Here is a 23,077-nt window from a genome sequence, read left to right as displayed (position 1 = left end):
AGATGAGAGTGTGGCGTGGCCAGTTCAAGCAGTTCATCAGCAACCTCTGTGTTTGCAATCCGGCTGTTCCGCAGACCCGCAAGGAGATCACAGCATGGGTCGCGGTTCGCCCCTACCAGCGGCAGTGTAATTACGCTTCCCTTAGGGCATGGAGCGAATTCTCCGTCGCCACTGCCGAAATTCCTCTCATCTACCGCGAAGCTTCTCGCGGCGCTGCACGAGTCTGAGCTTTCCGGCTTACCCAGCTGTGCTGCTGGCTTCTCCGCCATCGCTGTTAGTGCCGTGCATGGTGTTTGAACACACATGCCGCTTTCAGAACACTCTGCCTGGCATACTGTTGCTTCGGTGGGCAACAAAAGGTCGCAGTGGGGAACCCGGCCGGCCGAGCAGTTCATGTCGTTGTGCTCATCAGTGCCACTAGCACCACTAATAACGTGCTCGGCTGCCTCGCAGCGCTCGACCTGCGCACTCTGATCAATGGGAGAATTTTTCCCAGCCACGTCCGTTAAACTCACCTCTCCCTTAGGAATCAAGGACTCTGTGTCGAGATTATTGTCTGACTCCACAGTTTGTGGCTCCTAAACGATAATGTTAGCTGCACTGTCTGCAGGAACCCGCGGTTCCTCTCGACTGCTCTCTAACGGAGCCGACTGCATGCCGCTGCCGCTATCGTCTTTATCCACTGCCTCGATCAACGTTTGATCAGCATCCCACACGATACGGTACGACGGCAACTGTATCGTCTCCGGCAGTACACTATCCGCTCTCCGTGAGCGTTCCTCCTTCAAAATCCTTTTCTTTTCCTGCCGTAGCTTCTCTTCGGCTACCGCTAACTGACGCTTCAGGTCAAGAATATACGCGTCGCTTCTCTCCTTTGCTCTGGCTCGCTCAGCCTCTGACATTTGAGGTCGCTCCTGGCCATACCGATACACATAGCCATGTCCACTCCACCAGCCAACTGCAGCCATTGTGCCCTGTTACTCTAACCTTGCGGCTCAAGCACTCCCGAGGCAAGTAAAGTGAGACTGGGGAAACTCACTCTGTTGTCGGCTGTCGATCGTGGCTCTAGGTGTGCCGCTGCGGCAGGTTGCGTCCTTGGGCGCTGATGCGTGGCCGGCATCCAGAGCTCGCAGCAGGCCCATCACTTGCTACCGGCAGACGAAGTCGCCAACCACAGGCGTCGCCGAAGTCGCAGCACTTCGCCTCGTCGGTCTCGCTTCACTCGCTCCTTGGAGTCTTGGCTCCGAGGCCTCTCACCAAGATATAGCCTCAATTGGACCTTGGTCCTCGGGGCTTCTCACCAAGATGTTGCCCCGTCAAGCTTCAGGAAGGTACTGCCTCCAACCGCTTTGCAGAAAGCCGCTCGGACGATCCTGGTCACGGCACCAGTTAAATGGTCTGAATGGCCGGTTGGTCTGATCGAAAGCACTTCACGTTTTCGTACGCTCGTCCGGCGACACGTTGCCGGTTGGGGCAGCAACTCCAAACTTCTTGAGACAAAATTGATTTATTGAAGACGGGACCGAATACAAGAACTTGGAGAAAAAGGCGGGCTAAAAAAGGGCTTTTAAAAAGAAGGGCCGTAAGAAAGCGGCCGAGACTGGGACTCGGCGCGCTCGTCCATGCTCTTTGTTCGCATCGGGTTTTAACCCTTCAATAATTGGGCGGAGCTTTATTAAACCCGCTCTCGCCCAATTTCTACCAATCCCGCTGCAATGGCACTGTAGGTACAAGTAGGTGGAGCCCAGTGCTCGCCAGAGCCCGACTCTAGAGGCGCCAGTAAGTCCACTGCTTCCGGGGTTTCAAAAGTCGCCGACCTTACTGTCCCCCAGCCCCACTTGACATGTCATCTCTCTTCAATGGGAGAGGGTCGCCGACCCCTTGGTCCCCGACAAGGCGGTCGCGGTCTTTCCCGCAGCCTTGGACAGCGTCCGAAGCGCGCGACACGCTGTCACCATTCCTAACCCCTCCAGACGGACACGGTAGGGGGAAATTAGCTACTGGCGCCGTCGGCATCTACCTTAGCAAGGGCTATCAGCCATACCGATTAAGAAAGAGTAATGGTTGGTGAAAGCTATACCAAGCCAGAGGCGACACAGCAAAGTTTCTTCACGTCGTGGTAGGCCTGATGGAAGCCGGAGCTTCAGATCTGGGTCCAAGGATTTTAAACGTGAATTGCAAAATTGGCCGCGATTCCGCGCGGACCCTCTCACGGAGGAATAAATCTTCGCAACAGCCAGATCTTTCTAAAAGAAACGGCACCGGGGCGAGGTCAGATCGAAAGTACCGCAATCCGCAACATCGGAGGTGAAGAAATCCGAGAGGTGACACGCCTCTTCAACCAGATATGGGAAACAGGGACATCCCTCAGGATTGGAGGCATGCAGAAGTCATTACTATACCGAAACCAGACAAGAAGCTGACCTGGGTAACCTCAGACCGACCTCGCTAACTTCATGCGCAGGAAAGTGGTTTGAAAGGGTTGTCAATAACCGCTTAACTGACTACCTTGAGAAAGAATACCTGCTTCCAGACACGATGTTCGGCTTCAGGAGGAACCAAGCCACGCAATGCATCATGCTTCAGGTTAAAGAGGAAATCCTGGACAACATATCGGCCAGAAACGCAGGTATCGTCCTGGCCGTCGATCTAAAGGGCGCTTTTGATAATGTCACCCTCTCAGCTATACTCAGAAATTCATCTGAGCTAGTTTACCGGAAGAAAATGTACCGCTACATCAGAAATTTTTTTCAAAGACCGCACTGCGATCATATGCATAGAAGAAATCAAATCCGAAGGACCCCTCCTCGGCAGAGGAATGCCACTGGTCTCCATAATATCACCCACGCTATTTAACGTAGTAATGATTCCCATCGCCAAGAAGCTAAATGCCATAAATGGGATCGAGCATACACTCTGTGCCGATGATGTAACGGCGTGGACCACCACTGGATCAACAAGAGGGAAAAAAAGTGTGAGACTTATCAAGGTTAAGCCCAGTGGATGCGAAGCAGCCTTCGTTTTGCATTCTTATTATTAACGTCCTTAGCGTTTGGAGGCATCTTGACCGCATACACGCTGGCGCGGTTGCGGGCACAGAGACTGACGCGACGGCGGGCGCGCGCCGCTTCATCCCTGGCGTGACGTCACATATCACGTGATGCAGCGATGGTGGCGCCGCCGCCGCGTCGCGCGCGACGGCGCGAACCGAAGCGTGGAGGCCTCCGCCGGGCGACGTCCGACGGCGCGATATGAGGCCCCATCTGCAGCCGGTGTGACGTCATCACGTGACGTCACATCATGTGATCTCACTTCAAGGTCAATGGTGGCCACCGCCGGGCGTCGCGCGAAGGCCCGAAACCTACGTTAATATGCTTCGCATAAAAATTGTCGGGGGCTTAGCTTTGGTTAAGCCTGGTATGTTGCGAAAGCAGGTTTTTTATACTGCATATGCAGCGCCTGTAGTGGGAAGAGCGCGGCGCGCCGTGGCATGCGGCCGCCGTTACCCGATGAGCCGAATTGGTAGCCCCTCTCTCGCTCCTGGTATGACGTCACGCCATAACGTCACTAGCGTCTCTAGCGGGAGGAGCGCGGCGCGCCGTGGCAAGCGGCCGCCGTTACCCGACGAGCCGAGTTGGTATAGCCCGTCTCTCGCTCCTAGTATGACGTCACCCTGTGACGTCACTGGGCATAGTACGACGTCAGGGGTCATTAAAGGTCAAACGTGGCAAGTGGCCGCCATTACGCGAAAGGCCGTTCTTGGGAGTAGTATTGCTTTCGCAAATAAAAGAAGCTACAGACTGCATTAGAAGCGATCCACTCCATCGCGGAAAGCAGAGGCATGAAATGTGCGCCGGAAAAAACTATTCATAAAAACACACAAGAGGTGATAAAGACCGAGGAGATTAAGTTACGACTGGACGGGAAGACTGTCAAGGAAGTTAACACGCTAACGATCTTGGCAATGTGGCTGCAGAAACACGGCGAAATACACCACAAAATACGGAAACTAACGCAATCCACAGACCAAATTAGCGGTATACTTAGGAGAATAACGAATAGAAGAGGCGGCCTTAAGGAAGAGGACGCATTCCAGGTGGTCTCAACCCTGATCATTCCGCGCTGGGCATACAGCCTCCCTTTCCACAACATAACGAAAACGAAGGAAGACAAAATAAACGCACAGATACAGAAAGCGTACAAGATCACCCTGGGATTACCGAGATCCGCATCCAACGAAGCGGTCCTAGCCATGGGCGCACACGGCATCTACCAGGAACACAGAGGCGGTCAGAGTCGGACAAGAACGCAGACTGGCCCGCAGTCTGACAGGCCGCAGAGCCCTAAAAAACATAACGCAATGGTCACTGAAACTCCCTTGGACGTCCTGTGGGCGTTTAGGACCTCCATGGGATGTCCAAGAGAATACTAGTGCCCATTGGGAAGGCGGCTTTCGCCAGAGGAACCCCACCGAGGCCCCAAAACAAAACTCGACCTACTAAAAAGACGAGAATACATAATCCTGCTGGTACCCAAGAACGTGGACCCGCTTCATAACGAAGCACGGAGAAAACCCAGAACACGGAATATTCATAGCACAATAATTCGCGAGCATACGAATGTCCTCTTCACTGACGCGAGCAAACAATGAGGAAGGAGAGCAGCCATCGTAGTGGTCGCTGACGCACACGGCAACGAGCAGAGCAGTGCAACCGTAAAGGGCAATATCCAGGAAGCGGAAGGAACCGCGATCAAACACTCACACTCGTCAGGGGCCTCAGCAACAATACTATGCGACTCCCAGCGCACATGACGAGCCTTCCTGGAGGTCATATCATATCATGGCAGGTCACATCATGAACACGAACTGGACAGAAAACCGCCGAAAGCACAGTGTAATCTGGATCCCAGCCCATGAGGCAGTACTGGAGAGAGAGATGGTGGACAAGCTAGCCCGAGGGCACTCCTACCGGGTTCCTGATACGCTTCCATCTGGACCAGTAGCCCCGGGCTCATACGGAGAAGTAATAGCATACAATGAACCTAGCCGACGCCGATATACAGCGCCACACAGAAACCTAAGCACGCAGCAGACCACGATCTGGAGGAACATCCAGGCTGGCACCCTCCCAAATCCAGTTAAATGTAACAAAATCTGGCCAAAGCAATACAAATCCGACAAGTGCCCAGCGTGTGGAAAGGCCTCCTAGCTGTTACACATGTTCTGGAACTGCCCCGATCAACTCAAACGATATTCAAACATAGAAATCAGTCATGCACACTGGGAGAAGTTGGCCCACACAGGTCTTCCCTGTCAGTGACACCTGATGGACCAAGCTTGGAGAGCCGCTTTCGACTCTGGTTTCCGGCCGGACTTGGGCGAACCCCCCGACTAAATTTCTCTAGGACTAAATAAAGTTTACTGTATATCTCTCTCTCATCTCTCTGTCTTCTAATTTTGACATGCTGATCACAACATCAAGCTATAAGGACATGCTACCTGCTTTACCCTTCATCTGGAAAGTCAACGATATCATTGACACACTACAGGGTAACCACAGAACGCGACTCGTTAAAATATGGAACACGTTCGTCAAAATTCAGCTCTTTTATAAGGTGTGCACTTTACTATTGGATGAGTTCCTAACAGAAAGCGCAATGTGACTGTTTTGAGCCCTGGAGCCGAATTCTTGAACTATATATACATGCCAACATCGCTGTACATCGCTGCTGCTTTCTTTATACGCACGCTGCATGGCGACCGGAAGTCATCAACTCTTACACCTCTGCCCAAGCGGCACGCCGACTTGAGCCGAAGTTCGGTTGCTGCCTTATAATGTGTTGGGCCGACATCGGTAAGGTTGGCATTCAGTATTAAGTGAGGGGCCGACGTTGGGCCTGTAAGGCACATGACCATCCCGAGCTTGACCCAACCTCTTTTGCCAAAGTCGGGCCGAGTATTTTTGTCTAGCTGCGACGTTGGCCCAACTTAATTCATAGGTTTCTTTGTCCGTTGGATGGCTACAAATGCGAAGATGAAACGGTGCACTGCAGGTAGCTTTAGCGTCACGTCGGCAACGCCATAGTGGTGGACTACGCACAGTTTCCGCTAAGCTTTTACGCGGCAAGTGGCGATAAGCAAATTAACTGAACGAACAGGGGCTCGCCGTGCTCCTGGTTTACAAACATGGCTGCCATTGTTACGTTGGCGCCATAATGTTGATATATATGCTCCCGCAGGGAGCAGCGTCTTGCCCATGTTTGCCTTTATGTTCCAAGTTGCCATGGTTGCCTGCCTACGCAGGCAACAATGGCGCCACATGAATCGCCATGGTCGCATGAATCGCACATGGCTGCCCACATTTTTGTTGCGAAAGCAACACTACGTGAGTCGCCGAGCCATTTCGCTGAGCTGAGGAAAGGCCATACTGCGCATGCGCGAGGAGCAGTGACGTCACACGGCGCACAGCTGACGCGCCGCCGCCGTCAGGTGCCGCCGCCGCGCTCGCCAGTTGCGCATGCGCAGTAGTGGCGCATAGCTAGCGTGCCTGGGCCGCCGCCGCTGCCACGCGCTCTCCATCGCCTCTCTCTCTCCCCGTTGCTTTCGCAATCTTCCAGGTTTAACCAGAACTAAACCACTGCCATTTTTTTATTGCTCTCTTTTTGGCGGAAACAAAATTTTAAATCTCGCACTTATGACGAGTCTGCTACAAATAATGTTTCAGGCATTATACAGCTATTATTACTTAGTCAATTAGTTATGTTTCTGTATATGTACATTTATGGAAATGCTGCTAAAACCTTATGTTGCAGCACCACAAGGTGAACACGAAGAAAAAGAAACAAAGAAGTACTCGCTATGAACTGAACGAATTTCTTGTGATACTCAGTATATCCGAAAAGTGTTACATTAGCGTTACTTCTAAGGTAGAACGCGAGGTCTTCAAAACGTCTATTTTAAAGATAAAACAAATAAACAGGTCTTCTACCCCTAATAAACGCTTTCAAATGGTCTTTTACAGTCAGGATTCAATCTTTCCTAACGACAGGCTTAGAAGAGTACTTTTGAAGACGGGTCCTATCCCGCCGTCTGTATGGCATTGCTCGGATCCCACCGGCGGCAAAGGTTTTTTTTTTCTGCTTCCTGATCAGTTATCTTTAAATAATTACTCTATTAATCTCCTATTGATGGAAACCAAGAAAAAAACATCCCCTATGCTCTTTGGTTTCGGCGTCTGTTGGCTTCCGTCATGTGCGCCGTAACGAGTCCCTCTTTTTGTTCCCTTGTCAGCTTACATGCATAGACATTTTAGCGAAAAAGCCATCTAATTTTGGCGCGTTTTTTGGCCCTGTGGATAATATCGGGAAAAAGATAGGTTCCACGCCATTCCTATTTAAGGCATCTTATAGACGACTGAAGTCGTAGTAGAGGTAGTAGTAGTAGTAGTAGTAGTAGTAGTAGTATAAAAGTTTATTTTGCAAGAGAATTTGAGCCACGCAGGCCTCCTGGGTCTCTGCACGACCCCACTCGCGGTCTAAATGTTCATGCTATGTTGGTCCATGACGTAAACGGCCCGGCTGACCAGGTCCGCTGACCGCAGTGAGGCCTCCTATAGGACTATAGTCCTATAGGACTATAGGACTATAGTCCTTACTGGTTCGGAGAGACACCGGCTCAGCGGAGAGAGGGGACGCCGGGCAAGATAGGAGAATGTGGGTAAGGGTGCACCTTGGGGACGGGCTTAAAGGGCAACTCCGGCGATTTTTCGATGTGCATCGATTGAAATGAAATTTTAAATCTGTATTCTTTATGATAGTCTGATGCCTCATGTAAAATTTCGCACCTGAAACCGGCGTAGCTTTTCCGCAAGCGAATTTTGAAGACAAGCGCTCCTCGACGCGAGCTGACGCGAGCGGCACCCACTGATCGAGCAACTTCTACAGGCCACCCTGTTCTGTGACGTCACTGGCGGGGCGGCGTGTCAAGCTGGTTGGGCGCGCGCTGGCGCTGGCAGTGCAGGGGAAAACTGAAAATTGGTTTTGAGGAAAGTAAATGACGCAGTAACGGACACCCGAACCACGACGTAAGGGAGGAGTGAAAGAATAAAGGAAGAAAGAGGTCCGTAGTGGAGCTCTCCGGAATTATTTCGACCACCTGTGCAATTTCGCGCCATCTCAACGTGCCTGATGGGATGTGTACGCCAGAGTGATGGGTCACGGCAACGTCTGTTGTGCTGTGGGATGCACAAATTCTTGATCTGTGACAACGGGGGTGATCTAGTGTAGGTTTCCTAGCGATAAGAAACTTCGCGACAAGTTGGTGAGAGCTGTCCGCCGTGTAAACTGGTGTCCGAGGAAGCATTCCCGCTTGTGCCGCCGCGGTGGCTCAGTGGCTATGGTGCTCGGCTGCTGGCCCGAAAGACGCGGATTCGATCCCGGCCGCGGCGGCTGAATTTCTTTGGAGGAGAAATTCGAGGCCCGTGTACTGTGCGATGTCAGTGCACGTTAAAGAACCCCAGGGGGTCGAAATTTCCGGAGCCCTCCACTACGGCGTCTCTCATAGCCTTAGTCGCTTTGGGACGTTAAACCCCATAAACCAAACCAAACCATTCCCGCTTGTGCTCGGAACATTTCGCGCCAGATTGCTATGAAAACAGCGTGTACTAAGGCTTCGCTCAACCGGCGCTTGAAGGCATATTCTGTGTCAACGTTATTCTAGTACAACCGTCTATCGCAGCGGCCAGCTGAACGAAGCGCGGCCGTCAAGAAGAAGCGGCATGTTGGATTGTAGAACTGTAGCTGGCGTGAACTCACTTCCAAAAGCTCGCCGTCGAGATAAAGCTTCGCAGAGAGGACTGTTGGTGATGCATGCCCTTGTAAGGACGTTGTGCACCGCGGCAACGTTCCGGCAGATTCTTTCATCAGGCTGGGTCGGCCGGCACTGGCCACACGAACAGCTGTCGGCGGGAGCATCTCGTTAACTTTTGTTCTGAAGACTCTGTCACAAATGCATGCACGAGAAATGACTCAAGTAATCACTTCTCCGAGTTCAGACCGTCTCCGTGCTGCAGGTGACGCGGCCTGTGGTGTGACTCGGCTGGCTTGCGCGGCGGTGGATCATATCTGAAAGGCGACTCGTCCAGTCCAAAATCGTCGACTGAGTCGTCTTGTAAAGACTCGCTGGTCTCGGAAAAGCTGTCCTCCGCGCTTTCAGTCATGTCGACAGCGCGGCTCAGGGTAGTTGTGATATCTTCGGGGACTTCACAGCGCGGCGAACCCGCTCGTGACGTCACAGTCAATACCGCACGAAGGCACCTCCCCGGTTTCGGTTTTGCGGTTTCGGTGTCGAGTTTTGCGTTTTTTGCTGTTTAAAAATTATTTTGGGGTTGCTTTTGAAAACCTTGTATCGTACACATTACAGGAGGTTCTTAGAAACACAAAACAGCCATTAACTTAAAATGGCTGAAAAATCGCCGGAGTTGCCCTTTAAATTTTGACAGATGGGCTGGTGTAGGCAGCGTTCGCGTCTGCAGGCGACGCCAGATTGACTGTTCTCTTGTAGTGAGGGATGAATGGGGTGGCGGGCAGATGAAGCGCTCAGCGCGGGAGTTTGCAGTGAGCTAGTCAAACGAGTGCATCGCTCCTTCGAGAAATTCCTCACGAGGTCCCCCTGTGCCCGGTTTCTAGACACTTGGGCTAAGGAGTCGCCAGCCTCGTTGCCGGGATTTCCCGAGTGCGCAGGCACCCAGCGAGCTCAGCGCGTCGGGCAAGGTTGGGGGTGGGCATGTGCAGCAGGCATTGAGCAGGGGAATGAACCCTGCCCCCGCCATAGCTTAGAATGCCGGTTTTTGAATCACTGATGATGAAACTGGCATCTCGATAGCTATAGCGGTCTCCTCGGCTTCCTCAAGGATGGTGCCTGAAGGAAGCTCGAAAGTTAGGGAGGCTCTGTGGGGTGGAGAACCGCAGTAGCTCCTTGCTCATCGCAGGCGGCATCCACTCAAAAGGCATCAGGCCCATCCCCGTACCATTTGTGTAGCGCTGCCGCGCGCGCCTTCCTGCGACCTTTGTCACGGTGGGGGTGTGTGTTCCTCGGTAATGGTTTGACATAGATCGAAGTGTAAATGCGGGTAGGGAGTGTTCTTAGTGATGTATTGTTTGCGTGGACAGTGATACCTAGCTGACTGAGTATGTGTCGTCCGGTAGTTGTAGCAGGCAGTCTATAGGGAATGGGCCTCTCGATGTTCGTGTTATGGACTACGAGTACGAGCAGTCTCAGGTTTCCAGTGTTTTTCGGTAATTTAAGTGCTGCCTTTGTTGCCTGCCGAATCAAGGAGTCTATCCGCTGGACCTCAGAGGTTGTTAGTTTGAGATATGGCGTAGTGTAAAGCAATCGGCGTGCTCTACGCGAAGTGCGTCCGCCTCTCAGAGCCCATGTACGTGTCCTGTCACCCTTTTTATGAGTATCATGGTTGGTGCAATGGCCTTTTTGAGTGGCTTAATTGTGTCTCCGTTTTTTCCATCCCGTTGAAGGCACATTTCTAGAATGCGGATGGTATGAACCTGCGGTACCTTTCTGCCCTGAACTCGGATTTCTATGGGAGTTCGGTAAGTCCTTCCCTTAGGGGTATGTCTAGTAATTCCGATTTTGCTGACGAGCACTCTAGTCCGATTCTTGCGGTGAGTTTAGCAATGGTATCTGCTGCCGTTTGTAGCGTGTTTTAGATTTGACCGTCTGATCCGTATGTTGTCCAGAGTGTGATATCGGCGTATAAGGTTTGACCGAGGTGAGGGATTTTCTGTAAGTCTGTGGCTAAAGGGATAAGTGTGATGTTGAACAGAAAGGGGGAAATCCCGGAGTCTTGCGGCGTGTCCATGTTGGAAAGTGTGTAGGGTGAGGTGTGAGATTGTCGATGTGAAGCGTGACTGGCTTGTGTTAGAGGACGGCTCTTATGTAGTTGTATACCCTAGGACCTGTTTGCATGGTCGTGAGTGCCGGTAGGATTGCTGTGTGTTGAACATTATCGAAGGCTTTTTTGAGATCTATAGCTAGGTCGCCTTAGTATGCGTTGGTATATGTGGGTCAAGCAGTGCTGATCTTAGCTGTCGCATAACGTACTGTGTAGATAGGTGGGGTCTGAAACCGGCCATAGTTTGCGGGTATTGTATTGTGTCATCCATGTGTGCAGTTAGCCGAACTAGAATGACCTTTTCAAAAAGTTGTCCTAAGCTGGAGGTGGGCTATGTCGGACGCATATTCGCTGGGGCAATTGGCATGTTGTATTACTTTCCCGTGTGTCCATTCTGCTGGGAGTGTGCCTTCTTCCCAGTGTCGGTTATAGAGGCTCGTTAGTTCCTGGATTGATTTATCGTCTAGATTTCTGAGGGCCGCATTTGTAATCCGGTCTTCTCCCAGCGTAGTATTCCTGAGCATTTGAAGTGCTGCAGGTACTTTATTATTGTCTTTATTGAAGCATCACATTTATTATTTGGCTGTCCTGCAAAGGGGGTGGGGTGAGGTTGCGTTGTCCTGGAGTTGTGTGTTTAGTGTAGCTAGGAGGATATATGTGTCATGTCTGTGTTGATGTGTTAGTCTCGCTATTATGTTGCATGCGTGTGTCTTACTCTGGGTGGGATCTGGAAGATGGCGGAGTAGGTGCCATGCACGCGTTATGGTGAGATTCCTTCTTAGCACTTCACATATTTATGTCCGATTCTGCTTTCACAGTTGTGCTCCATGTTCTTCAGTTTGGTTTGTCAGATCATTAATCTTCTCTTTAAGGCTGCGATTGTGCTTCTGTGCGGCATATCGTTCAGTTAAGCAGCGGTGGGCTTCAAGTGCGCCACTACCACCCTCCGGGATCTTCCCGTGGCAGCCACCTGCCTGTTGTCCATTCCTTCGTCTCTCGCCGTGGCAGGTGGCGTTTCGCTTAGCTATTAGCTGCCGCGGTTATCAGGTGGCGTGTTACGCCGACGCTGCCAACACCGACGACGAACCCACGGAATCCACGAACGGGCGCCTCAGACCTGCGCTCTAGAAATATAGTGCAAACTAGAAACGCCAATAATATTCTCCGGAAGGCCAGAAAGAGAAAGAAAGAAACGAATCTAAACGGCTTAGAACCTTTTTATATTTGGGGAGGCTGGAAGCTTTCTTTACACGTGAAGTTTGCCGGCGGTAGACTTTGCACTGTACTATCCGTCGTCATTGGGTAGCTTTAGAGCACAGTGGCCAGCTCTAGACTGATTCGTAGTGTGAGGTCACGGCTTCCAGCCTTTGTGTAGTGCTGCCGATCTTCTATTTTTCTCCGTCCCATGGTTTAGAAAACATGTTATTGATTGTTGTTAAAAAACACGGTGAAATTTTTGAAACGAGAGAGAAGAAATGTTTCGACCACCACTGACAAGAAGAATAAGAAATGATTTCCTGCTTCGGATTCATTCAGTCCCCACCTTTTAGCTCGGAGGACCTCAGATCTCTTGTCAATCGGGGGGTCCAGGAACCCCTGATACCCCCTTACTTTAAGCACTGGGTATGACGGGTTCTATTCCTGCCTTATTTAGGACATAATAAACGCCAGAAGTTTCTGCGCAAAGGCGTCTAATTCTGGCGGGTTGTTTCGTCTCGGCGTTTTTCTCTGTGGGCAATTGCCTGTCTCGACGCTGACAGGTGGCGGCAGTGGCCCTGCCATCTTTGTGATCTCCCCGGCGCACGCCTGAAATGGCGCGCGCTGTCTTCAGAATTCATGCATCAAGCCCGATTCATGATGTGCAGATTCCTCGACGTGGTGCTGACTTTGTGCCCGTGTTCGCACGTAACCTTTACCGCAACTTTGCCGTGTTTCAGCAGCGGATCCTTCGTCGCTCGTTCGGCCTCTCCGATGCACAGCGGCCATTGCTTGCGCCTTGGTGCGCTTGCCTTTGTTAGATTTGGGCCCTTGGTTTGATTACGGTCATGTCAGTCAGGTCGAAATCCAGGGGTCCCTTCTCTAAAAGCTATTGCTGTGATGTGACCAGGAGGGACGGCTTCGAGGAGAGGAGTTTACAAGGGGTTTATTTTACATATCTACAGGACTACCTGAAGTGCGTTTACAAAAGCCGAAATCAGGAGAACGTCGCACACATGCTGTCCAGCTGTTTAAGTAGGGTTGGTCATTTTCAGACTCCCTAGTCGGGGAAACTATCTATATTATCAATGTACTATCACGTGGTCGCTCATGATGTACTAGGGAGCCGCCCACAGCAGGAGGAGGCGCCGTTCCCCTCTCGCTGCTCTTCCAGTGGCGAGGGTCCGCTCTTCTGGTAGCGATGTCGATGTTGAAACCTCCCGAGACCCAGAAACATCGATGACGATGGAGATTCAGCAACATGGATAGCATGCCCTGGTCGCATCGGTCGTTCACCATGGTTTAACATGAGTACCTCTTGTAGCAAGGTAACCAGCTTCGGGCCCGGCACCACTGGGAGAGCGAAGGGGAAAGCCGCCGGCGTTAGCTATTTCAGACAGGAGGGCGTGCCGATTTTCAGAAAGGTCGTTGACTTCAGACCACAAAGTACCATGGGTCCACAAGGTGACAAGGTACCCGTTCTTAACACCCTCCTCTTCACGCCACCGCTGTGAAGTGGTATCCCGCGGACCTCCCATCCCGTTGCTTGCCCTGCGGCGGTCTTCGCGCGAACCTTCGCGTACCAGCAGCCCAACGTAGCACGTAAAAGACCGCCCGACGCCGGCGGTTTAGGCAGCAGCAGTTTGAAGCACGTTCGGGCATTTAGTATGAAGTCTGCCACTGTGCTGCAGCGTCAGCTCATGGCGCTTCCCCCTTTGGCAGGCGGATGTATACACGCTCGGTGAGCACTCGAACGCGCTGCTTCTCATACATTCTTGTCAGGCGTGCGTCGCGTTGTGGCCGCGTACAAGATAGTTCGCCGCCAGACTACATGACGATGAAGACGACGCGTAATTATGTCAGAAATAACAGAAAAAATGAAAACAATGATTACAAGGATGGAAGCCAAATAGAAGCCAGAGACAGCTGACGAGGCATAGCCGAAGAAATTGCCCCAGACACTGACAGGAAACGACTGTGTCCGTATGGACCAGTGCACAGTATGGTGTGGTGTGCTGTGCTGTGCACTAGAGCCATTTCAAAATTGTGGCTAGTACCATCTACAACCAATGCGTTATGCCCGTAGCCATTTCATGCTTACATCTGCTCTCGATTACGGGAGAGGCAGTTATTCTTTTGTGTTGCAGCCTATTCGTCAACAACATTGCGGCTTATGGAAGCTACAGCGGGATGAAGAAGTAATCGGTGTGCAATGCAGGCTGTGCAAAGAGGCGGGAAAACTCGTGTTCTGCTTGTACCTCATTATTTATTTGAAATTAGTTTAGGCCCGCTGTGCCGTAGGCGGTGCGGGCAGGGCCATTTTATTGCGTTCATTACAGCGGTCTGTGCAAACGGAAATGGCGACCGCGGTCTGTCATTTGCCACTGGGAAGGCTACGAACGAGCTTAGTATACTACCTATACGAAAATAAATTATACTACCTCGGATATAACGAATCTTAGTATGCCACCTCGGATATCAAAAAACTTCCTCTGCTGCGACACACCCTTGTCGTCGCTGGTTCCCTGCACTCTATAGACCTCTCCGTGCGCATAGCTGCCGCTGGAATCAGCCCAAACTTGAGGACAACAAAGTTGCTACAGCGAGGCCATGACACAGGCACCACCTTCGTCAACTACACGACTTCATCGCCAGTCTGCTTCTGAAAAACATGTCCAGCACGTCCCGACTTCTACGTGCTCATATGAATTTACGGCGATTTTCCTCAAGTGGTCCATCCAGAAAGCGTAGAGAACTTTGCATGCCAGGCTCAAAGGAAAGGAAATTGCGATTTATGGCAGTGAGCACGAGGACCGTAAGGACAAATTGGATTACTTCCACGGGAATGGGAATGTCACCGGCGAGTCTCTTGTTGGAGTTTAATACGAAGGAGTGGCTCGCAGTCGAAGAGCCCATAAACCACCATGTATTGCGGCATTACGACTACAAACTGCACTAGATTTTTATATGGGAGGGCAGCCATCTGTGATAATATCACGCCTAACGGTGCCTCTGGAAACCATGTGGCACCACGTTATGCGCAGAAAATTTGCATACACCTCAAGCTATCGCAGCGCGAACACCAGTTCTGAGGCTGGCAGTTGAGTTCTACATAAAAATTTTCATCCTGCTATGCTTTCTTTTAGCAGGGGGAAGTGCGCGCCACGCCTTTTCTCTTTTAGTACTATATCTTTTTCAATGCATCTTGCTTACTTTCAATGTTTAGCCACGCGCGCCAGCTCATACATTCCATGCTAACTGAAAAGCCGGAAGCTACGGTACGTGTTCGAGGACGGCAACATAATTTTCACCTTTGCAGGGCGCTGTACCGTGCGGTGGAATGGACAAAAAGCAACAAGCAAGCTGTGCAGGAGGGATGCGGAGATGGATGACAAACAAAATTGACGGCGGGGAAGTCTGCAGTTGCGATAGCCAGGCCGCTGAGGTGGAACGGGGTGAGGGGCAGTGACCTTTGGTTTTTTTGCACAACCTGCTCGAGAAACCGTTGGCGAAATACCAGAAAACCACTTCAACTCAGACAGTCGCGGATTTTCGTTTTATTTTTTGTTCTATACCTGCGTGAAGGTCGTCTATGTTTTGGTAGGCTAGAACGAGTGATGCAAGAATGCGGCTGACGAGAAACACCCCTGACACCGGAAAAGAGTGGCGCTTTGTGGCTTCCCTGTTTCGAACAGTCCTTTCTGCGCCCTGTGTTCGTGTTTCACCAACTTTTCTACCCCTTAAAATGTGCTGCGCAAGTCGGTTGAAAAAAGCAAAGTATACTCCACTTCGAAGCCCGCTCTCCAGTGCCTCGAGGAGGTCGGTCAATAGCTCAGTTGGCATGGAGCAAGTCATGGGTCCGAGACCGACACTGTGACGACCTTTTGTTCAAGTACAAAACTTCCTGTCGAGGAGCTCAACAGTGCCGAGATAACATTTGTGTTCAAATTCAACTCCATCTTTATCCTTTTGGTTCTTCGTCCCTGGATCAAGCGACGCCACGCCTCCGCTAGGGCCTTTCGGTCAGTGCGGCGGACGGTATAAGAACGGGATGTAGCGTAAGAAAGAAAATCGTTATAATATACCTGCCCCGGCTTCCTTGGTGCTTGCATGGCTGCATTCATATGGAAGGTGCGCGTCTATTTCTTCGGTGTAGAAATGCCTGTGTACGACTGGCAGAGCTGCGAACGTCTCCACGACTAGGCCTAATTTATTTTGGCATTGAAAGCTAAGTCCCCATCCGTTTTCGTAAGCTTCAGAGTGTCAAATCTCGGTCAAAAAGATAATAGGAATGAATCATTTATTTTTCCGCATTGTGGAAAGATGCTTTATTGTGGTGCTTGTCACAACCAAAATAAAGTTTATGTTAAATACAGTGTATAGAAAGGTTTACGAGCCCTTATTTGACGTTTCAAGAGCTGTGTGTTTTTGTTCTTTAAAACTAGGTTGATTAAACCGCTTGTATAAAGAACGCAATCACGGTGCGGTGCCATAGCCAAACTCTGTTTTGTATAGCCAATGTGAACAGCTTATTTTGTGAAAATTTCGCTGGTGATTACGGTTTGTGCTATCTCCTACTGAACTAGTTACCTATGATAAAATATCGCGTGATCACTTGCAACGCACCTTGCATTTTTAACGCGTTATGTGAGGCTGAGCACAAATGTCTCGTTTGCACACAACAGACGTGCACAGTCACTTTACGTCATGTTCCTCACGTGCTGACGAGGCCTCTATAGTCTAAGAGCACTTGCTGCTGAGCTAGTTGGTTTTGGTTCATATTTGAATAGGTTTTAGGCGCAAAAAAGAGACGAGACACATAGGAAGGTAACAGGACGAAGCGCCAACTTCCAACTGATTTTATTGCATGCCTGAAACGTACTTATAAGTACGTGCGTGCGTGCGTGCGCGTGTGCGTGTGCGTGCGTGCGTGCGTGCTTGTTCGTAGCAAGTACAAAGTGGGTTCGAATTGAAGACCGCATCGTTCAGCAGAACACAGCAGTGGGAGATACAGCTCTATAGAGGCCTCATATTTGAATAGGTTTTAGGCGCAAAAAACAGACAAGACACATAGGAAGGTAACAGGACGAAGCGCCAACTTCCAACTTGGCGCTTCGTCCTGTTACCTTCCTATGTGTCTTGTCTGTTTTTTGCGCCTAAAACCTATTCAAATATGAGGCCTCTATAGAGCTGTATCTCCCACTGCTGTGTTCTCGTCAGACTCATGTGCGTGTCCGGGCGTGCGTGCGTGCGTGCGTGCGTGCGCGTGCGCGTGTGCGTGTGCGTGTGCGTGTGCGTGTGCGTGTGCGTGCGTGCTTGTTCGAGCAAGTACAAAGTGGGTTCGAACTGAAGACCGCATCGTTCAGAGACGTGAGCATATAAGGCGAAGGGGAACAAGACACCTGGTCTTAATGACGTCAAAATACATGCTGTAGGCGCTCTTGAAACAAACGCCCCGTTGTCTCCCCATAGAGCGCGTGAGAGTTCGACAGCCATGAGATATTAAATGCGAGGAATGTTGGCCATCAAATCCGACCGCTGATATCGCTTTGATTGGAGAGACCTCGGGACCGAAGCGGCATGTGAAGATATATGGTTCGTGCAAAAGGGGCAGTTGTCTCAGAAACGAAGGCTGATTTAGAAGATGCGACGCACGTCTACTTAGGCACTGTGCGCCTGCGCCGTTCGTTTTCTTTTTTTTTTCTTTCTCGCGTTGTCAAAGATTGCGCTATCACCACGGCATATGCTTGGACTAAAATGATGGAGCCCACGAGAGCATAATGTGTATTGGGAAGCTTCGAGAACTGCTTCATCGAAGAGAGCTTGATAGGCTGTGTGGCCTGTTTCTGAAAATCCGGCGTACTGTGTGGATGACCGGTAGCGGCGATCGCTGTGAGCCTAGCCGCAACTGGCTGCAGCCGGAGTGACTTGTGTTGTGTAGCCAGTCTAGGTCCTTGGAATTAGTTTTAGGCTGCCCACGTGCGAACTCCTTGGGCGCCGTGCTACAAAATCACTCGGCAGAAGGAAATCCTGCCAAGATATCCTGCAGAAGCAAACGAAAAGTGAGCCCGCTCGAGCTGGAGTGCCGGCGATGTTGTCTCAGGAGGAGGCAGAGAGATATCTCCAGATGACGTGTATCAAGTGTTTTGCACGCATTTGTGACGTGGCTGGCGGCAATTTCGAGCAGTTAGATTGTGTCAAATGAGACTCACTAATCACACGGCATGGGGCCGGAAGCAATATTTCTGGACGCGGGGTCGATCGCTGGGGCGTGAGGCGCCGTAGGCGGCTGAGGTTAGTGCCCCCAGCGTGGCTGTCGAGGCGGCCGTCAAAGCGGAGGTTGCATCGGCGGGCGTGTCACCCCGGGCGCGGACGCCACGCTCGCAGCCGCGCCGCGGCTCCTGCTCTCCCTGGCGGCCATGGCTGCCGCCACATGTACGGGGGACGGGCCGCTATTTCGAGCGCGGGCCACGTGGCCCGGGCCGTTGCCTAAATTTGGCGGCTGGGCCCAGTTTCAGACTGGCAGCGACCCGAGAGGAGCGGCTGCGACCCCGGGGGTTCCGACTCGTAAGTTGCCAGCAGCACAACAACAATCGCGCGTGTTGTTGACCCGCTGGACCCGCGGCAGGTGGCCGCCGCATCCGAGCCATGGCGAGCAGCGCGTCCACGACCACCATCAGCAGCATCGCGGTGCAGTCGGGCAACACCCGGCTCGTGATCGCCCTCCTGCAGGTGAGCAGCCCCGCTCCGCGACGCCCATTCACCGGCGACGCTTCGACGCCGATGGACCTTGACACGCCGCCGCTGCCCGCCGCTCTTGAACTTGGGCGCCGGGAGGCGATCGGTCGCCTTCTTCCCACAGCCTTTCCGTCGGCCGGCACGGTGCGCGGGCGTGTCCGGGGATGCCCACTCGCTCGGTGGACTCGATTAGGTCGGCCGGACCCGAGCGGGCTCAGGCGGACGACACGCGTGTACGCTCGTGCAGGCGAGAGAAGTGGCGTAAGAATAATGGCCGGTCGCGGTTGGAAGTGAGCCAGATGTGCGGAGCCTTCCGCTGCGAATGCATGCTAGCTGCACGTGAGCCTTTCTTCCCGGACCGACATCGCGCGATCGCTTCCATGGCTGCAGAGCCGGCCGGCATCTGCTCTCGTGTTCCTGCAGACTACGCGTGAGGGGTGGAGCCCGCTCTCGAAGGAACTCGATGTGTAGCTTCAGTGGAGCTCCTTGTTGCTTTGCTGACACGCCCCCTTTGCTGAGGAAAGGTGTGCAGATAGCTCACGTTCATTGCGGTTCACTTATGCACGCTAGCTGAAGGGAGGCGAAATGTTGCTCGAACAGTAAAACGAAAACATGGTACTTCAACTTTGAAGTTGACTTACGGTCCTGGAGTACCTCGATATGGCATAATGCATACGCGTTGGACGCTGCAACAGCGCGGACAGCGAGGAAATGTAGATCGTAAGGAGTTCACGAGTGCCTTACTGCAAGTGGTACCTGCTTGTATTAGGTTTCGCTGACTGTCTGTAAGTTTCTGGCAGATATATGAGGAGCTCGCATACGTGCTGAAGAGATGCATGTATAGAATGCGCTAGGACGATCGGGTCAGCTGCACGTCATTTACACGTTTGATTCAGATAACGACTGAAATAGAGACCGCTTTGTACAGTCTCTCATGAACATCCAAGTCGAGCTCCGTTCAGTATTCCGTGCAGCCGGTCGTCTAAATGCAATTCGTTCATGAGCATGAAACGAAACGGTCAAACTCGCGGACGCCACGGCGCCCCAGTCATTGCAAATGACTGCCAATGTGCAGAAAAAATGCAGAATGAGTATCTTAAACGCACTGCCGTATGACAAAACTATTTCAGGGACGTCGATGGTGTTTCGAGCTGTTGAACGCGGGTTCGACACCTAACAGCGTCAGCGGAGTTTCGGTGGGGGCGAAATGACATCTTTGTGCACTGATATTTCGTTGCAGGCATTAAATGGTTCCAGCAGTAGTCGAAATTAACCGGGAGGTCTCCCCTATTGTTGCGTCCCTTATAGACCACGTGTCGATTTTCGACGTTGAAATACATTTATTTATACGACAGAGAGTAAAATAAAATTGAACTGCAAAGAAAGGGGAATGAAACAAATCCAGAAGTCGGGCTGCGGCCTATGCTGACGGTGGTTTTCTGTTTATATACTGAGGGAGAAGAGCGCAAACAGGATGCGGAGGTCGCCAAGAAAGTCTGCCCCGTCGGCGTCTGACCTGCTCGCCGTCCCGCCAGCGTTTCCGCTCTTCTCAAGTCAGTTTATGTGACCCTCCCACTCCGGACAGGCGCAGTGAATGCCGCCGCAAAAATGTGGAAACTGCCGTCGATGCGAGCCGACTTGGCTAGGGACCAATGTCCGAGTCAGTCAGGGTTGTTTGATGTGTGGGCTGCGTGACAGTAGTGCTAAGGAAGCGCACTATACGAACGCAAAGAGCAAAGTCGTCGTACAAACCTGCTGACGATAATTTTTCTTTCCACTGCTGCTAGTTCTTACGTTAGGAATTTTTACTGCTTTGATAACCACACTTCTTCATTTAAAGGAGACTACATTTTGAAAAAGCACGCAGACATAGACACTTAAATTTGTGTTCGTCTCCTGCGCTATAGCTGCAACGTTCTACGCACAATGTTTTTCTATCAGTGTTTGAAGAAATCAGTATGTCAGAAAAATAAAAGGAGAAAGGGCGCCTTCCGGCCAGGCCTTTATCAACTAATGGACTTTGTGGCGACATCTATGTGCACTGAACGGGAGAACTAATGAGCGCGTTATACACAACACACAAAACCGTCCTAATCGCTTCGCAAATGTAATTCATGCTTCCAGCCCTGCAGTTACAACGGCCACGTACACGTGAATTATCAGTGCATGGTTAAACGCGTAGAGCCTGGCTTTATGGCTTGATCGCTACTCACACGGCTGGCAAACGTCCCCTGGAAAACATGGGGAACAGTTGAGTTCATCGTTCTCTCTCGCTCTCTCTTTTTTTCAGTTTTCTTTTGCTTGTTCCCCTCACTGTTAGGCTACATCGCGCGGACTACAGCCACGCAGGGCAGAAGGCTTAGAAAGTGTTTTAAACTAGGTGCCGTGAATTTCCGTTGCCGAACCGATGATCCTTATGCCTGTCCGTTTAATCGGAAAACCAGGACTTCCCAAAGCAACTATCCACAAATTCGTAGTTCCCACACTTTGGTGCGGCACGTGCCAATGGGCTTTCCGGCGTATAGCAATAGCAATTACAGAGATTGCAATAATATGTACGCGCTGCTTGCAACGTTTCTTCGCGTTCGCGAGGATTGCTACTGCGCCTACTTTCGTATCTCGGCTCGCATTAAGTCTTTCAATTTCTGTGTCCTGAGGCGTCCTGCACGAAAGCATGGCTAGCGAGCGCATGCACTTTGCCTCATTGCTTTCTTAGAGCCCCAAGCTTGTTTCAGCAGCTGGAAAGCCGGAAAACCTGTCTCGAACCTTCCGGTAAGGTGGCTGCTGACGTGTGGACGAAGCGTCGCCTTTCTTGGCATCACTTCGAGCATGTTCTTTACCCGAGAGAGAGCGCGGCACAAGAAACAGTACACTGGATGTTTTTTTCTTCTTTTTACCACATATCAAAAAGTCATCATCGCTGCGTGTTGCTGCCAAGGGCACAGGACATCACGTAAGAATTCTGCAGACAGGATAAAGCCTGAAAGTTCACCAGAAGTGGTAGTCACTTTATCTATTGCGCATGGGCTTGTCGAGTTTCTTGTCCCAACTGGTCTGCCTCAGGAACTACTTTTCCTTGTGACGTACTGCTGTCCAAGGCTTTCAAATGCACGTGTCGGTGCTGTAGCTGATGGAGGAGGCCTTTAAACGTTTCGCGGGTCGTTTGATCTTTATTTTTTGCGATGATGATCAAGTGGTGCCCTGAAGATTAGCGGTGTAGTAGCAATTTTTGGCAAGGGAAAGCCAGATAGCCAGAAGCAGTTCGTTCCGGTAACGAAGAGTGCCCTCTAGTGTGGTTGTTAAAGCACCTTCCAGTTACGTCCGATATAACAGTTTCTGCGAGAAAGCGGCATCCTGCAGACGAAGCCTTGCTCACTTGCCGTGTGTTGCGTGTAGTGCATTGTGAGTATCTTACGTCACCTCTTCTCTACAGTAGCATGCTGATATGTCATTTTAAGTGTGGAACAAACTACTGTCATTTCCGCCCTTGCTGTAATAATCTTCTATTTGGCGATTGGCTGTGAACATATGACACAACAGCGAAGGCCTTCTTCACTGAAAAAAAAAAAAATGTAAATCGTAAGTTGTGGGGCTAAACGCCTCGAAGCGACATATGGGCTATGATGGATGCCGTAGTGGAGGGCTTCGGATTTACTCAGGCAGCTCGAGGTTTTTTAACGCGCGCTGCTGCACAGCACACGGGCGTTTCTGGATTTTGCCTCCACCGAAATACTTCCGCCGAGACCAGGATCAAGCCCGCGACCTTGGAATCAGCAGCTGATCGCCAAAGCCACCTAGCCTCCGTATTTACTGAAAGCAACTCCTTCTGGCCACCTTGCTGTCCACTGACAGCATTACCCCTCCAAAGCTAATATTCAGTTCATCACCATCATCGCAAAAAGCAAGCAACAGATGGAGCGCGAACTTTTAGAGGCCTTCACCATCAGCCAGGATAGGCAGTTCTTACGACAGACCAGCCGTGGAAAAACATGCCCAAGTACCCGATATAAAATGACTAGCGTTTGTGGAGAACTTCCAGCCTTTATCACGACTGCGGAATTCATGTGTTAGCATACCAAGCTTTCATCGTTAGTTGTCAGTTTAGCCTTGCAACGTCTTTTTTGCGCCGGTGTCCTTGTATGCTCAGCTGCATTCTCTTGAGGAGGTTGTTTTCTCCGACTAGCTCAGAAGCAAATCCATCTTCAGTTCCACTGCGCGTGCACATCAGGCAG

The 23,077-nt window shown here is 51.2% G+C and overlaps 1 protein-coding gene across 3 annotated transcripts in view; it reads left to right on the top strand.

The window, feature by feature from the left end:
* Positions 1-18,598: 18,598 nt before the first annotated feature.
* The window catches only part of LOC149349987 (uncharacterized), a 228,811-nt gene continuing 224,332 nt past the window's right edge, over positions 18,599-23,077 (top strand). The window contains exons 1-2 of one of the 3 annotated variants that reach the window (XM_089578984.1): positions 18,599-18,674; positions 18,736-18,839. In XM_089578984.1, the coding sequence (XP_089435110.1) occupies positions 18,756-18,839 (84 nt within the window). In that variant the 5' untranslated portion in view covers positions 18,599-18,674; positions 18,736-18,755. Of the gene's footprint in view, positions 18,840-23,077 lie in introns of all 3 variants that reach the window. The other 2 variants (XM_089578987.1, XM_089578988.1) reach the window with 2 other exon arrangements.

This window comes from Amblyomma mixtum, chromosome 3 (assembly GCF_055824585.1).
Source record: "Amblyomma mixtum isolate Tamu chromosome 3, ASM5582458v1, whole genome shotgun sequence".
Lineage (NCBI taxonomy): Eukaryota > Metazoa > Arthropoda > Arachnida > Ixodida > Ixodidae > Amblyomma > Amblyomma mixtum.
The sequence above is the reverse complement of the archived record's forward strand: the minus strand, read 5'-3'. Positions and strand labels throughout refer to the sequence as shown.